Here is a 15,680-nt window from a genome sequence, read left to right as displayed (position 1 = left end):
GAATTGACGAAGTTAGAGACATTTTATCAGACCACAATTTGACATATAAAACTTTTCAATTATCATATGAACCGCATTGAACCTAATCTCGTAACGTAAATTCCTGAGATGTTTAGGAATTTCGTAATTTGTGACGCAAGACAAGAGATAAAGCAAATAAAAGATAAATTTCTCCTTCTCTACTCTATTACTACGATTGTTTTACATGCATTTTAATCTAGAGAAAAAGATAAAAAAACGAATGAATGCCGAATCCATGTTTTATTACAAAATATATTTTTATATCACCGAATTATTCTCATCAGCAATTATTCATTTCAGCCAGCATATGGAAAAATGACATTGATAAGGATTCAAATGGCAGCGCAATCAAGGACGTCAGAACCATGGACCTGGAAATAATAACAATAACAAAAACAGTGAATATTGCCATTTATACTCTTAATTTTAAAAGGAATTTAAAAGACAGACCTTCACTAGTGAAAGTATTTTTATTTAGGTGCTCGATGCATGAACACAAATTTAAATCATTTTAAAAACAAATGAATGAGTTAAAATAGTTTATATGTTCCTTACATCGATTAACTTATTATATTCGAAAGCGCCAAGGTGGCTTTATAGTTAAGTGTTGGATCCGTGACCAGCATGATATATTAATTTAATTCACGCCATAAGATAAGCCATGATTGGCTACCCAGGTTATGTTCTTGTGCATCTTTTTCACTCTACTTGCCTTAGCACGATATAACCTTCGAAACGTTGCTATAGCATAAAACACCAAACTTAAACCAAACTGAAGTCATTAGCATAATGTAAAATTATTTCATGTTTGCTTCCTAATTTGTTTATATATTGGTTTTGATTATCTATTATTGTCAAATTCTGCAAGCAGCATTTTAAACCATTTCACAAAATGCGTCAACAACGAAAATATAATGAATATGTTTGTTCAAATTTAGTAAGATCTTTCGAATGACAAAATTGTTCTCAAACTCTGACTTTTAGAAAAAATCCATAGCTTCATATACTATCGCTGAGACTAATTGTGGTAAGGTAATGCAATTTCCATATTGTTAACAGCTTTCACTCTGCCACATAATCATAAACCATCTGCGACTTTAATACACATTTAACGAGCTCCACGTTGATTCAACATATAGAGTCCAATGATCGTCTTCTTTTCTGACTTAAATTACGTAACAAACTAGAGGCAATTATTATACTTTTCACTCAGATTGACAAATTAACTATAGCATCCATCATTCATATACGCATCATTTACATACCGATTTAATTCAATAATAATCGTTGTAATCGCCATATCCACCCTTTCCTCCAAATCCACCTAATCCGCCGTATCCTCCCGATAAAAAGGAACTGCCACCATATCCTCCAATACCGTATCCACCAAATCCTTGTCCACCGCCGAGAAGTCCTCCTTTACCACCAAAACCAAGACCGCCGCTTAGGGCTCCTCCTTTCCCGAGTCCGAAGCCACCATAACCAAGACCACCACTGATGACTCCTCCTTTGCCAAGTCCGAAGCCACCATAACCAAGACCACCACCGACCAATCCTCCTTTAATGAGTCCATTACCACCATAACCAAGACCACCACTGATGACTCCTCCTTTGCCAAGTCCGAAGCCACCATAACCAAAACCACCATTGACCAATCCTCCTTTGCCGAGTCCGTAACCACCATAACCAAGGCTACCACTGATGACTCCTCCTTTGCCAAGCCCGGAGCCACCATAGCCAAAACTACCGCCTATGCTTCTCCCTTTGCCGAGTCCGTTACCACCATAACCAAGACCACCACTGATGACTCCTCCTTTGCCGAGTCCGTAACCACCATAACCAAGTCCACCACCGATGACTCCTCCCGTGCCAAATCCGTAACCACCATAGCCAAAACCACCGCCTATGCTTCCTCCTTTGCCGAGTCCGTTACCACCATAACCAAGACTGCCTTGGCCGATTCCATAACCTAGTCCTCCATTGCCAAATCCATATCCACCAAACCCGAGACCTCCTTTTCCGATTCCATATCCGCCGTATGCATCATCGTAGTCACCGAAGCCACCCAAATATCCGCTACCATAGCTACCTATGCCAGATGTGGCGCTGGCAACAGTAAGGCAGGCAAACGCAATGCTGAGGATTACCTTCATTGTGGGGAACTGTGCTGAAAAAAAATTGGTTTTGAAATTCAGTATTATATGTATCTATCTGGGTTGTTGATAACGTGATGACTTTGCACCTCTCTCGACACGTTTCCAACACGTGAAAAAGTGCGTTGTTGCTCAGTAAGGGACAGTTCTGTTTTATCCGCTAATTCTTGTTTCTTTCATCTCATTAACCATTTCATGCCACTCTAATCGACTTCGAAATTACATATATTATACAGAGGATATGAAACTCTGTTCCATAATTTGGCATAAAAAATGAATTTTGATTGGAAATAATGTACAGTAAATAAACTGCCAAAAGTGTCGAAGTTGTCCGAACTCTAAAGTAATTGTGATAGAAAGCAGTTTTTCGTCATGCCATTAACACTTGCAACTTGAATTAATATGTTTGCTCTACATTGCATGATTTGACTTAGCACATACCAACCATTTCGGGGGCCAGACACAATATTTGAATTAAATTTCATGAACCGGAACAGATTATTTATCAAGATAGAAACCTTTTCGTCACTCTTTATCTATTGACATCTGAAAGAAACGTAAAGAGTGGTCTTTTATATATTATAACTGCTGGTCAAATTGGGCTTCATGTATAGATATATAATTCATCATCTTTTGACTGCTATCGATGGTTGGTAGATTAAATTATCTCGAATTCGAATGTGAAAATATATTGCAGATACTATGATATACTTTATGTTCGTGGGTTTTATGTTTGGGTAAAGATAACATATTTATTCGCACCTAATTTCTTGAATCTGTCATTTGTACCAAACAGAATGACACGTGTGTCTGTGTAAACGATAATATCGACCTTCGTTTCCATATATGTAATCCATACTTCATTTATTAGGTTGGTTAATTTTCTTCATTGCTAACGTCTGGCGTAGAAATTGCCTACTTCTCTGTCCATATATGTCTGAGTCAACACATTTACCTCTCTTGTAATCGTAAATAATTTGGTTCTTACAGACCGATGTCAAATCGTAAAGTTCTCAGGTACCTGAACAATGTCAATGATTGTGAACATCTTTTGTCAGAAACAATCATGACAAATTCCCCTGTGTGACCCCTGGTTGCATTGTGACCTTGACGTTGTGGTCCAAAATTGGACCAGTGAATTCCGATAAATGCCTGTGTTATTAATGAATGTATATTATGATGACTAATGTCAAAAGGAATGTTACAAAATACCGAGAGATGCGGACAGTGGAATATATATATTTCCATCAGGTATCGGGTGACATGTAAACATATACCCTTCAGCCAATTCAAACTATGTCGCTTATCTGCAAACGCGAGAAAGTATCACTTAGGAGAGTGTGTGTGTAATTTGGATTTTTAACGTAGCTTTAACAATTTTTCTGTCATATCGCTATGATGTCTGCAGTGTGGCAGTTTATAGTGATGTCTAGCACTGGGACATCATGTAGCATGATGTCCCACATAGTCAAATTATCCTGACACCAGGCCGACCAGTCCTAACACTAACATCTTAATGCTGAGCGCCAAGCGAGGCAGCTGTTAGTACCATTTTTGTAAGTCTTTGGTATGACTTGGCCGCGGATCGAACCCACGACCTCCCGCATCCAGCAATTAGGAGAGACCTGTCTGAATAGTCTTTGAGAAAGCGGGACTAATCTGCTGATTATTTAACAGTTCGTGCTCCTGAAATTGCGTTCGAATTAAATTGCAATCAATTAGATTCAGTGTTCTTCATCATTCATGTTGTATTCCAAATGTATGTTTCATTATTCTCAGCACTACAGATAGCCCTGGTATTAAAACAAAGAAGCACGTGATGCCGTTCCGATGCATGTGACGGTGATCTCAGTGAATGTCGCTTTGGTAGATATTTAGTTGTAGTTTAAATTCGTGACCTAGTCTTTAAGAGAGAAAATGTTCAAATGGAAGCATATGCAAACTTGCATAATATTTTGATTTTGTCTCCTTATGAATATAATAATAAGCACCCGGACAGATTATTACACAGACACATATAAAGAAACACATTTTAAAACATTAGAACCACTTCATAGTTAAAGTTTGACTAAGGTAAAAATCTTTAGATCTCAAAGGGTATTTGTCACTAAACATCCAAATGTGTGTGTGTGTGTTTGTGTGTGTTTGCACGAGAGAGAGAGAGAGAGAGAGAGAGAGAGAGAGAGAGAGAGAGAGAGAGAAGATGGTGTCGAGTTACCTTTTGCTTATGGTTCTATCTGGTAGCTGGTAGTAAAGGAGGGGAATGGCGATCATAGTACCGAGGGTCGTCTTTTATACCACATTTTTACTTATGTCAGCTGATTCCATCTGTGACCAGCTAGTGATGGATTGCATAGAAACTTGTCGCACTCGACAAGGAGATAGGCAGACACTATGACCCTATAAATAACCCATAAACCTGACATCATTGTGATTCTTTTGTACCTCGGAATGACCAAATTGATCTATATTTAGAATACTCAGAAGTCAAAATATATGCCTGAATCTGAACATAAAAGGACATCATGTCATCTTGTACTCTATTCACATGCACACAGTTTGAGATTTATATATTCACACACATATTTAGAAAATTTGCATTGTGCTCACATGCATTTTGAGACGGTTCTACCAATAAGAATTTTTTTCAGGTACAAAGACAATTTTGCCGTTCAAAATCATATTTATCATACTGAAATTTGATGACAATAAATAATATCGACAAAATCGACACTCATGATAATTATTATAATGCGAGAAAGATGAATGCTTGTATTTAAAAAAGTATTTTATATTAATATTAATATGGTTATCGTTATTGTTATTGTTATCATTATTATTATTATCATCGTCATCACCATAGTTATTGGTACTATACAATACAATTACCATTATTATTATTATCATCGTCATCACCATAGTTATTGGTACTATACATTACAATTACCCTTATTATTATTATTATTATTATTATTATTATCATCGTCATCACCAGAGGTATTGGTACTATACATTACCATTATTATTATTACCATTATTATTATTAGTAGTATTATTATTATCATCACCAGACGTATTGGTACTATACATTAACATTATTATTATTATTATTATTATTATTATTATTATTATTATCATTTACAATGAAAGGCATAGCCTAATCTAAAAAGAAAATGTTTTTATTATTGCAATTTTGGGAGATTGTGCTCTGATAACAAATAAAATAAAATTACGCACTGAATAATCTTACTTATCGTGATTAATTCTTTCTCGAACCCTGAAATACACCCATTTGATCACTAGGCCACCACTTTAATACTTGATAATCACAACAGACATCACAATGATACAACACCAGTTCCTCAGCTATCGGATTTTAAAAAGATTCGATCTTTAAGTCACCTATTCCTTACTACATACATGCTATCATACTATCGCAATATTGGTAATACGACTTACTGACTTTAGTGTAGTTGATTCATTTCAATCATTGTACTACATCTAAATCGCTAGCCAAAATGTAACGGGAGAAATACTAAGTATTAACAATCTAAAGTTCTTTTTTGTATTATTTACAAAAATAACTTATTTGGGTAAAATAAAATCCTATATATTCGGCTTTAAATCGTGTAATAAAGTTTTGTGCATATGCAGCAATGTTAACATGTTGCAGGTACGATGCTTCACAGTATGTCATCATATAAAACCTGTAATAATTAAAGGAGACAATTCATAGTACGTCATCAGATAAAATCTGTCATACGTAAAGAGGACATCTTGATGTAAAAAGCCGTAAATTAGAATGTCACCGTGTTTAAACTTTTTGAAATTTTAATATTTCAGAATTGAACGGAGAATGCAAAATCGACACCGGTAAAGATGCAAATCGGACTATAAATCTAAAATAGAGAAAAGAAATATATAACGATGGATCTTAGAATATATATATATATATATATATATATATATATATATATATATATATATATATATATATATATATATATATTGTTTATTAATACAAACTGTATGCGTAGAATTATGGAGGCGATTATGCATGAATTTGATTCTTGCGTTCAAGCGACAAGCTGACGTTCAGACGATAAGACAATGACTAACAACGGCTTTATTTTGTGCCGTAGCGCCGAAATTGATCCGAAAAATATCACCCTAATGAAATCGCTCTCTCTCTCTCTCGCTCTCTCTAGTTCCCTTGCTTTCTCATTTTCTCTCATTCCTCGCTCAAGCATATGAATATCCTAACATTGCTATTATTATTTGAATGAAAAATTCATTCTGTACAAAATAATATCAATACAATTATAACCTTTTTGCTTCCTGAAACTATAAGTTTTATGGATTGCACATAGCAGAAAAGTGAGACAATGTTATCTTTCGACAAAAATCATAGTATTTCCTGTAAACTTCATCGTCTGTAACTGCGTATTTATGGGATTCAATGCCGAGTTTTGAGATACTCCACATCAGAGCATCTTTGGACGAAACTGGTCTTGATACTGAAACAATGTTATTCATAAAATGTTTCGTCATGAACACAAATACATCTTGGATAGGTGCTCTCGAGTTCAAATTTCACACACCAATTGATCACGATTGAAGGCGAACAAAGATGCCAGAATAAGCAAAACGTTACCAGTTTACAAACAATTTTATAAAAAGGTCATCAACATTTCGGTGATTTCAGTTGTACATATCGAAATCGTAGTTTTCGTGTTTCGGTCAGGATCTCAAAACTGCTCGCCTATCGATTTAAGGTCATTGGATACGACATTGGATGATTCACCAAATGTCATGATAACAGGTGCGATTTTGCTTGACAAATTTCCCTGAAATCCCACAAACATGAATTTAATGTTGTCTTAGACTAACATACGCATGCTATTTTAGTACCAGATTTAGTTTAATTTTATTTGTGATATCTTTTGAACGTGCAGACATTTCAATCAAACTTGAACCCTAATGTTTTTCAACGTACTTAAAATGATATTTTCGCTAATTTTGCCTCTGTTTGTAAATATTTCACTTAAGATCATTGCTGTATACTTGATTTATTAGCATACAATTATTTCAATTATGGTCCAAGTTATACTACAAAAAGGATACAGTCATCTAGTTCATGCCGTCGGTTAGAAGACGTTCATCCCTTGAATTTAGTATTGAATGTTTGGGTGGTTAGAGCGTTCCGCCTCGGATGCAGGAGTTTGCGGGTTCGAACCCCGTTTAGTCATACCAAAGACTCATAACAGCTGCCTCGCTAGGCGCTCAGCATTAAGAGGTTAATGTTAGGACTGGTCGGCCCTGTGTCGGAATAATGTGACTGGGTGGGACATCATGTTACATGTCTGCTGTATGATGATCCAGTGCTATACATCGCTATAATATGTTACACTGCAGATGTCGTAGACATATGACTGAATTTTGTTTTAAAACTACGTTACAAATCCAAATCACACACACATACACACACACACACATTTTGAAGTTTGAAAACGTGAGAGATAAATGTGTCTTATACATTGAAGGAAGGAACGAAAGTATTGTTTTTAAATAGGAAAAGATTATATCCGAAGCGTATCAAAACAACACTCTGATTAGTTTCCAAATTGCGTATTTGAACTAGATTACACGAAATGAAGTTTACCCCGTGTTTAAATTATCGTGCTACGAGATGATAAACAATGTCTGGTCAGAAAGTTTTGGAAATGGTCATTCTAATTGAAATTTACGTTTATTTGACCTTTGAGCTGAAAGAGATCCGAGGGGATGGAACTAAAAATAACACCCCTCTCTTAGAAGGTTTCTGTAGAGACAACATAACACAAAGGCTTGTTGAACTGCGGTTTGTTTCCTTGGGCAATTTACCTTACTCTCTTGGTCTCAATATTACAAAACAAGTACACTCTTGATGTACCGTCAAATGACAGAGCAAAGCCCCTAAACAGTCACTGTGCGACACGTATAAACTCGGACACCTCGACACCTTGGACTGATATATGATATGTCAATAATAAAATCACTGAATGCGAATATTTCACGGATATGTGTCACAGAGTGTTCATGAAGGTTCTTTTCTTGAATTTACTGCATTATTTTATTTTAAGATATAAATGTACACTTTAAACTGCTAGTGGATCTTAGAGATATACTTAATGAAGGCAACACAAGAAATAAAAATGAGAAAGAGAGCACGTTTTTATTCATCTTCCCAAGCCATATTAAGCATCTTTGCATTTGGTTTCAATCTGGTGTGTTAGCATTTTTGTCTCGAAATTCTTCTTAATGAGAGACATATAGGCACTCCACTCTAGATTTTACATGTCAACGATGCAATCAAGATGCACTGATTCATTCTAACCTGTTTTCGCCTTCATATTATTTACTGGAGGTGTAATTTCATCACAAGGTGACGCTAGGAGAATTTTGCGTGTGTAAAATGACTTGAATGTATTAAAGATGCTGTCAATATGGAATATATAATTACGGCCATTAATTGTTAAGGAGTGTACACAATAAATTATATAAAAAAAGAAACAAGAATCCCTAGCGATTCTGAGATACCTCACATGAATGGCATCCACCTAAGTAGTAATTACATGGGAAGTTGACTAAGAAATATTTGCATTGTATGATTGATCCGGACATTTAAAGGTTTTTGTTTATTTTATTAATTGCCGCCGTTTTGAATTACGTTAAGCATTTTTTGAGAAAGCTTATAGGCTTTTAGCCAATGCTATTCCTGTACAATTTTGTGAACATCTGCACACTGGCGTTTGAGTGGAAGTCGTTATAAAGGAATTCTATTTTTAGTACCTATGTCAGGGTACTTTGGTCATCAGTGTCATCAAATCGGACGATAGGCGAGCATCAATAGAACAGCTTGAAAATCCTTGTTGAAAATTGTTTCCATTGCTTTTTGTCAGATTTATTCAGACTGTGTTCATCTGAGAAATTGTTTGCAGTTTGTTTTCCATTTTTAATATTAGATTCAACGTTTGATAATGCATCTCATTATTAGAATAAATTTGAGAGCTGTTCATGTCAGAATAAAAAATATTCAAATACTCTTAACCATTGCGTGGGAAGAATTCGTTTCGAGGCTTATCCAGTTTGTTAACGGTCTGAAAAGAATAAAGAGGCTTACCCAAGAAGTTAGGAAGTCAGATTTAGCTCATTAAATCATTTTTAGTTGCAATTTACCGTCTCTGTATCATTTTGTTTTCGGTACACTAGTAATGACTATTTCTACTTGAAAAGTCTTGTGTTTCGATTGGAATGATTCTTGTATGAATTGGAGATCGGGGCTACCAAGGTGTTTAATAGACTGAGTCGTGAATACAGTGAGGCAAGCAAGTGAAAACACATGTAATAAATAACGCCTGCATTGTTTTCTTCTTCGGGAAAGTTGCATGTGCATTACTCTCTGTCTTGAAAACGGACATTCAACGGCATATTAAAAAACTATTCCCATGACAAAGGTAACTCGGTCTGGACATTTGACCACGTGACCCTACGATCAGAGGAGACAGAATTGACAGCTAGTACTGAACATCATCACGGTGGATATAACTTAAGTCAGCTATCTCAGGCCCCACCCACCCCGGCTTCTTTGCTCGCTTGTTACTATTTTGGGGATTTTATTATTATTATTATTATTATTATTATTATTATTATTATTATTTTACATCGAAGCCATCCAAAAATGAAATGATGTCAAACTCGGTGCTTGCAGAGATGGGGGTTTGAGAAAGCCGAGTGCTATCTTAAAGATGAAATAAAACGTCTCAAAAATTAAATGAAATACAGAAATAGAGGATAAACAGTTAGTTTTAATACATCTGGATGCGTGCGTATGTAGAAGAAATAAAACAGAGCAACTTGTTTTACATGTTGTCCTAATTGTTTCATGTTTAAATTTCACGTGAACCTTTTGTTTAAATATGCTGATGGAATCATATGTATTGTGTTGCTTGCACTTCGACACAAAAATCTATGGTTATTACATTTATAATTGCATCAACGCCACTTAAGTTAGTTAGTCATATTACTAATATGGTAGCATTTAAGTAGTAATACATGGAAGATCTTTAGACCGACTCATTTAAAATTAAATAGCTGATCCTATAAATGCAATTGGAAACAACTACGCAAGCAAGTCCTCATCTCGGTATAATATATCGAGTTTGATGTCGCGCAAACATATAAAAGGAAACGAATTAGAGTTTATGACTAATATATATTTTTTTCTACATGTGTGTATGCAATTACATATAGCGTTTTCTTGTGTGTCTGTAAATAGTGCACTCAAGCAAATCTCCAGAAAGTATTACTACTAGGGACTAAAATTATGGAATTTTGGTTCTTTGTCCCATGAAGAATAATAACGGATATATTTGCGTATATATCTCCAATAATAATAATAATAATAATAACACTATACCATTATGAATTAATATTTGCAATTATTTCCCTATGTCACCCTTGCAAGTTCTCGAATAAGAGAATTTACAGAAATCGGGATTCGAATGGAGAACACATGTAATATAGACACAGTTTCCTATTTCAAAGCATAATTTGATTTTGTAAGTCAGAGAGTCTAGAATAAAATATTTCGATGACATAACTTGTATATACTCGAGAATTTCGATTAGAAGAACTGACTTAAATACCAAACAATATTTGCTTACTTGAATATTTTCATTACGCTTTTGTTTTATAGCTCTATGGTGTTTTTCTTTGTAATCATTATATAATATATATTATTATTTGTTGCTTTATATTGTAAAGCAATTAGAGATTCTAAGAAAATGCGCTGTCCTATATGCACTTTATTATTAATTGACCAATTGTAACTGAAGGAACCTGGACGAATTATTAAGATGAAGAATCCGGATGAATTCTTTTCATGAAGTCTCATCAAAGTTACAGATATTGACACTTCCTTGGTGAAATATGGCCAGTTAAATGTCTAAAACGTGAACTGAACCTTCTTTTGAATAATGCTTGGTGAAATTACTATTCCTTGCTTGAAGTATGATTTTCCGTTTTATTTTAATAGGCGAGGAAGAAAATTTCTACAAAGAAAAAGAATAAGAAGAAGAAGAAGAAGAAAAAGAAAAAGAAGAAAAAAAGAAGAAACGAGTTGCAAAAGTGAGACGCAAAAACATCACAAATCTCGACTAATAAATGCATTATCTTAATTGCAGGAAGGTTAGAGCATAAATCGTATAATATGACAATGATAGAGATGCTAAAAGGTGTTGACTTTCGGTATGTGACATCTGTATAACTTCTAAAATTTCGAAAACTCGGTTTGGTCTTTCCCGAAGTATAGAAGAATAGTAAAGAAGCCATGTTTATGGCTCATTTATCATGTCACAGCGTTTACATATCTCCTTGTCGAGTGCAGTCAGTTTTTATGCAATACATCATTAGCTGGTTACATGTAGACTCAGCTGAGACAAGTAAAAAATGGGTATAAAAGAGCACCGTCCGTACTATGATCCCCATTCTCACCATTTGGCTGCCAAGAAGAACCATTACCAAAAGGTAATTCAGTAACCATATTTCTCTCTCTCTCTCTCTCTCTCTCTCTCTCTCTCTCTCTCTCTCCTCTGGATATTTCGTGGCAAATATCAATTGAAATCTGATGATTTGGATCTTAGTAAAAGTAACCGTGTGCCGTGGGTTTAAGCTTAAAGCTCTGTTTATTTACGTGCATATGTGAACTCATTTGTTTTTGCGCATATGATTAAGTTTCAAACTGGGAGACAATCAAAATATTATTGAAGTTAGGATATGCTTTTTTGCGTTTGGAACTTTTTTTTTAACAAACAATGGCGTGTAACAGTTTGAGTTTAAGTATTTCCAAGTTCAAGTAATTATTTCCGATGATTTTGCAACGTATTTCGCATTAAATCTTGCTATCGGGTAAAATAAAAACACGTCTTTTGCATGTAATTTTGTTTGATACAGGAATACTTGACATATATTGTTTTCTTTACGACTTCTTCTCACCTGACACGAGTATATTACACTCATCGTTGTTGTGTCACCTTGAAAATATTTAGTTATTTGGTGTGTTTTATTCCCAATTAATTGCGTCGTAACGTTTATACACACATTATACACATACTTTTGAATTGGTTATTGTTGCTAGGTTTCATTGGCACGACAATGTTTCCCTTTTGGTATTCTCACATTAGAATGAACGATAAAATTATAAAACAATCCCTGGTAGATTTTACAATCTAGGAATCCTATCGTCATACGTGAAGCCAAAATTGGCTCGACGTCGAAAACATTTTAATTGCCGCGCTTTATTTGGCTTTCTAATGTTAGAATATGTAGAATGATAAAAAGGTTTCAGGGGACCCAGGTGTCTCCATGGTCGAAAAAAGATTGCATTTACTGATCATTGTCATTTCGTCTCTGTCTGCGTGGTTCGAGCTTTGGGCTCCGCCAGTGTCTGTATATGAGAAAGCTGCCATTTCCTTCCCTTGATTCTTAAAGGGATTTTCCGAGCTTCTTCCTCGAAAAGTTTTACTGGCCGCCATTTTTAGCATATTGTGTGCTGAAAAATGGCGTTAAACCCAGAAACAACAATCAAAAGGTTTCTGTTCTGATACACAATCCTATTTCTTTTTTGTCAAATGTAATTTAACCATAGTTTCTGGAGCCTGATATATCTGTTATGTACTAAAAGTTAAATCTTATATTTGGAACAAATTTTCCATTACAAATTCAAAAAAAAGTGCTGATTCAAATATGTGTTCTTTATATATGATTTGATGACAATTAACTATTACTTATAATAAATACTTGGTGTTTAATTACTGCACATTAGTTTGATTTACATCTCAGCTTTCTTGTCGATATTATGGAAGAGGGTATCATGACTTCTGTACAAAATAAATAAAAGGCTTTCTTGCCGATATTATGGAAAAGGGTATCATAACGTCTGTACAAAATAAATAAATGAAAATAAATGGTTTTTGGGATGAGAGAAACCGGAATTAGCCGGTAAAACCGACTGCCAATTACTGAGCGACAACATACATTTTCATGTTTTGGAAACAGGTGTCAGGCCTGGTACAAGTGAGGTGCAAAGTCATCATGTTATCCACAACCCCAGTGCATTCTATATATTACTGAATATCGAAACTACAACCCCAATATATTCTATATATTATTGACTATCGAAACCAATTTCTTTCAGCACAGTCTCCCACTATGAAGGTAATTCTTTGCATTGCGTTTGCCTGCTTTACTGTTGCCAGCGCCACATCTGGCATAGGTAGCTATGGTAACGGATATTTGGGTGGCTTCGGCGACTACGATGATGCATACGGTGGATATGGAATCGGAAAAGGAGGTCTCGGGTTTGGTGGTTATGGATTTGGCAATGGAGGAGTAGGTTATGGAATAGGCCAAGGCAGTCTTGGTTATGGTGGTAACGGATTCGGCAAAGGAGGAAGCATAGGCGGTGGTTTTGGCTATGGTGGTTACGGATTTGGCACGGGAGGAGTCATCGGTGGTGGACTTGGTTATGGTGGTTACGGACTCGGCAAAGGAGGAGTCATCAGTGGTGGTCTTAGTTACGGTGGTAACGGACTCAGCAAAGGAGGATTGGTCGGTGGTGGTCTTGGTTATGGTGGCTTCGGACTTGGCAAAGGAGGAGTCATCAGTGGTGGTCTTGGTTATGGTGGCTTCGGACTCGGGAAAGGAGGAGCCCTAAGTGGCGGTCTTGGTTTTGGTGGTAAAGGAGGACTTCTCGGCGGTGGACAAGGATTTGGTGGATACGGTCTAGGAGGATATGGTGGCAGTTCCTTTTTATCGGGAGGATACGGCGGATTAGGTGGATTTGGAGGAAAGGGTGGATATGGCGATTACAACGATTATTATTGAATTAAATCGGTATGTAAATGATGTGTATATGAAGAAATGGCGCTATAGTATCTTACTTAAAGATTTGTCAATCTGAGTGAAATGTTTAGAAATGGCCTCCAGTTGATCACGTATTTTAAGTCATAATAGCAGACGATAATTATAATATACTTGCTGTAAATCAACGTGGAACTCGTTAAATATTTTATAAAAACTCAGATTATTTAATATAATATAGTATTGCGGAAGCTGTTAACAACATATAAACCACATTAATTCACGACAATTATTGTCATCGATAGTATATGTAGATGTCGAGTATTGTTTGTAAAGTTAAGTTGATTATGATTGTTATCGTTGGTCGTGGTACTATTACTGCTATTATTATTATTATTATTATTATATGTTCTAGGTTCATGCTTCTGACGAGGTTGGTTGTGTTGCGATTTGGTCTGGTATGAATATTTGCTGATAAGAATGATTCCGTGGCATTGTAATTTATTTTGTAATAAAACATGGATTCGTCATCAATTTTGTTTATCATTATTATTATTATTATTATTATTATCATTATGTCAAGAAAGTGTATTTAATGTTTTTGGTCAAGTATACAATAGTCTTGATACTGGACTATTATATGAGAAATGTAGGTTTGATTTATATTTTTTCATTTCTTACGCCTTAGTCAGTTTCAAGTTACTTATTATTTCATAAAAATCTGAAAAGAGAAATGAAGAATCTCAGGAATTTGGACAAATAACACACCGTTACAATATAAATTCATTGTAGTCCTTAATGTAATTGATATGTTTTGAATACATGGCCAAATAGCCGGAATAATAAAGTCTCTTTAACGTTATATTCTTTGCATATAACTGGACTTCTTAAAATAATAACGGTCACTAAATCCAGGCATAATTCACATATCTATCTTTGTACCTCTCTATTGCTTTTTCTGTTTATGCTGCTTTTCGGTCTTCTATATATTTATTTATCTATCTGTATGTATCTACGTTATGTATTACTGACTGGCTGACGTTCTTATTTACTCTCCAACAGTTGCTAAAGTAACTCAGTAGGATGCATACATAACGTTGAAAGTAAAACAAAACTTAGGTGCTATACAATGAAAGTGTAGTTATCTATCACTGCATTAGAAGATGTCACACACATAAAGCACACATGTATATCTATATGCATACAATATATGCTTGACATACATGAGCGTATGAATGATATGTATGCATGTTATTGTGTATGTAAGACAATTGGCGTCCTTTTTTAACGAACTGCTAGAAGAAAATGTGTCCCATTGTACAGTAAATGAATATGAGACTATCGCGTTTAATTGATACAGTACTCAGTAATGGTTTTAAACCTCTTTTCTTTTCTGTCTTAAATAGTTCTGTCCATGTATTCCTTTAATGAAGATGCAAACCTATAATGAAACGCAGATTACAGCAAGTCATCAGTCGTGTTTTTGGCACACACCACTAAAACTTAGATGATAAGTCGCTAAGAGTTCAAAAGTTACATCAGATTGATCAAGAAAAACACCTGCGCACACAAAAATTGTCCAAAGTAACTACCTAGTGTCTGGTA

The 15,680-nt window shown here is 35.1% G+C and overlaps 1 protein-coding gene and 1 long non-coding RNA gene across 2 annotated transcripts; one reads left to right on the top strand and one right to left on the bottom strand.

Annotated features, from left to right (window-relative positions):
* Nucleotides 1–254: 254 nt before the first annotated feature.
* Nucleotides 255–2,174, bottom strand: LOC149772470 (uncharacterized). The gene is made up of 2 exons (XM_089947747.1): nucleotides 1,287–2,174; nucleotides 255–392 (listed from the first exon to the last, which is right to left on the bottom strand). Exon 1 carries the CDS (start codon nucleotides 2,172–2,174, stop codon nucleotides 1,296–1,298), a length of 879 nt encoding a protein of 292 aa, XP_089803873.1. The 3' UTR covers nucleotides 255–392; nucleotides 1,287–1,295.
* An 11,302-nt stretch (nucleotides 2,175–13,476) lies between these two features.
* LOC149772469 (uncharacterized) lies at nucleotides 13,477–14,609 on the top strand. The gene is made up of 2 exons (XR_016417695.1): nucleotides 13,477–14,108; nucleotides 14,491–14,609. It is a non-coding gene; the product is annotated as an uncharacterized LOC149772469 (long non-coding RNA).
* Nucleotides 14,610–15,680: the final 1,071 nt, after the last annotated feature.

This window comes from Sinohyriopsis cumingii, unplaced genomic scaffold, assembly GCF_028554795.1.
Source record: "Sinohyriopsis cumingii isolate HCF-2022 unplaced genomic scaffold, ASM2855479v2 utg001460l, whole genome shotgun sequence".
In the NCBI taxonomy this organism is placed as follows: Eukaryota; Metazoa; Mollusca; class Bivalvia; order Unionida; family Unionidae; genus Sinohyriopsis; species Sinohyriopsis cumingii.
This window is presented reverse-complemented; position numbering and strand designations above follow the sequence as displayed.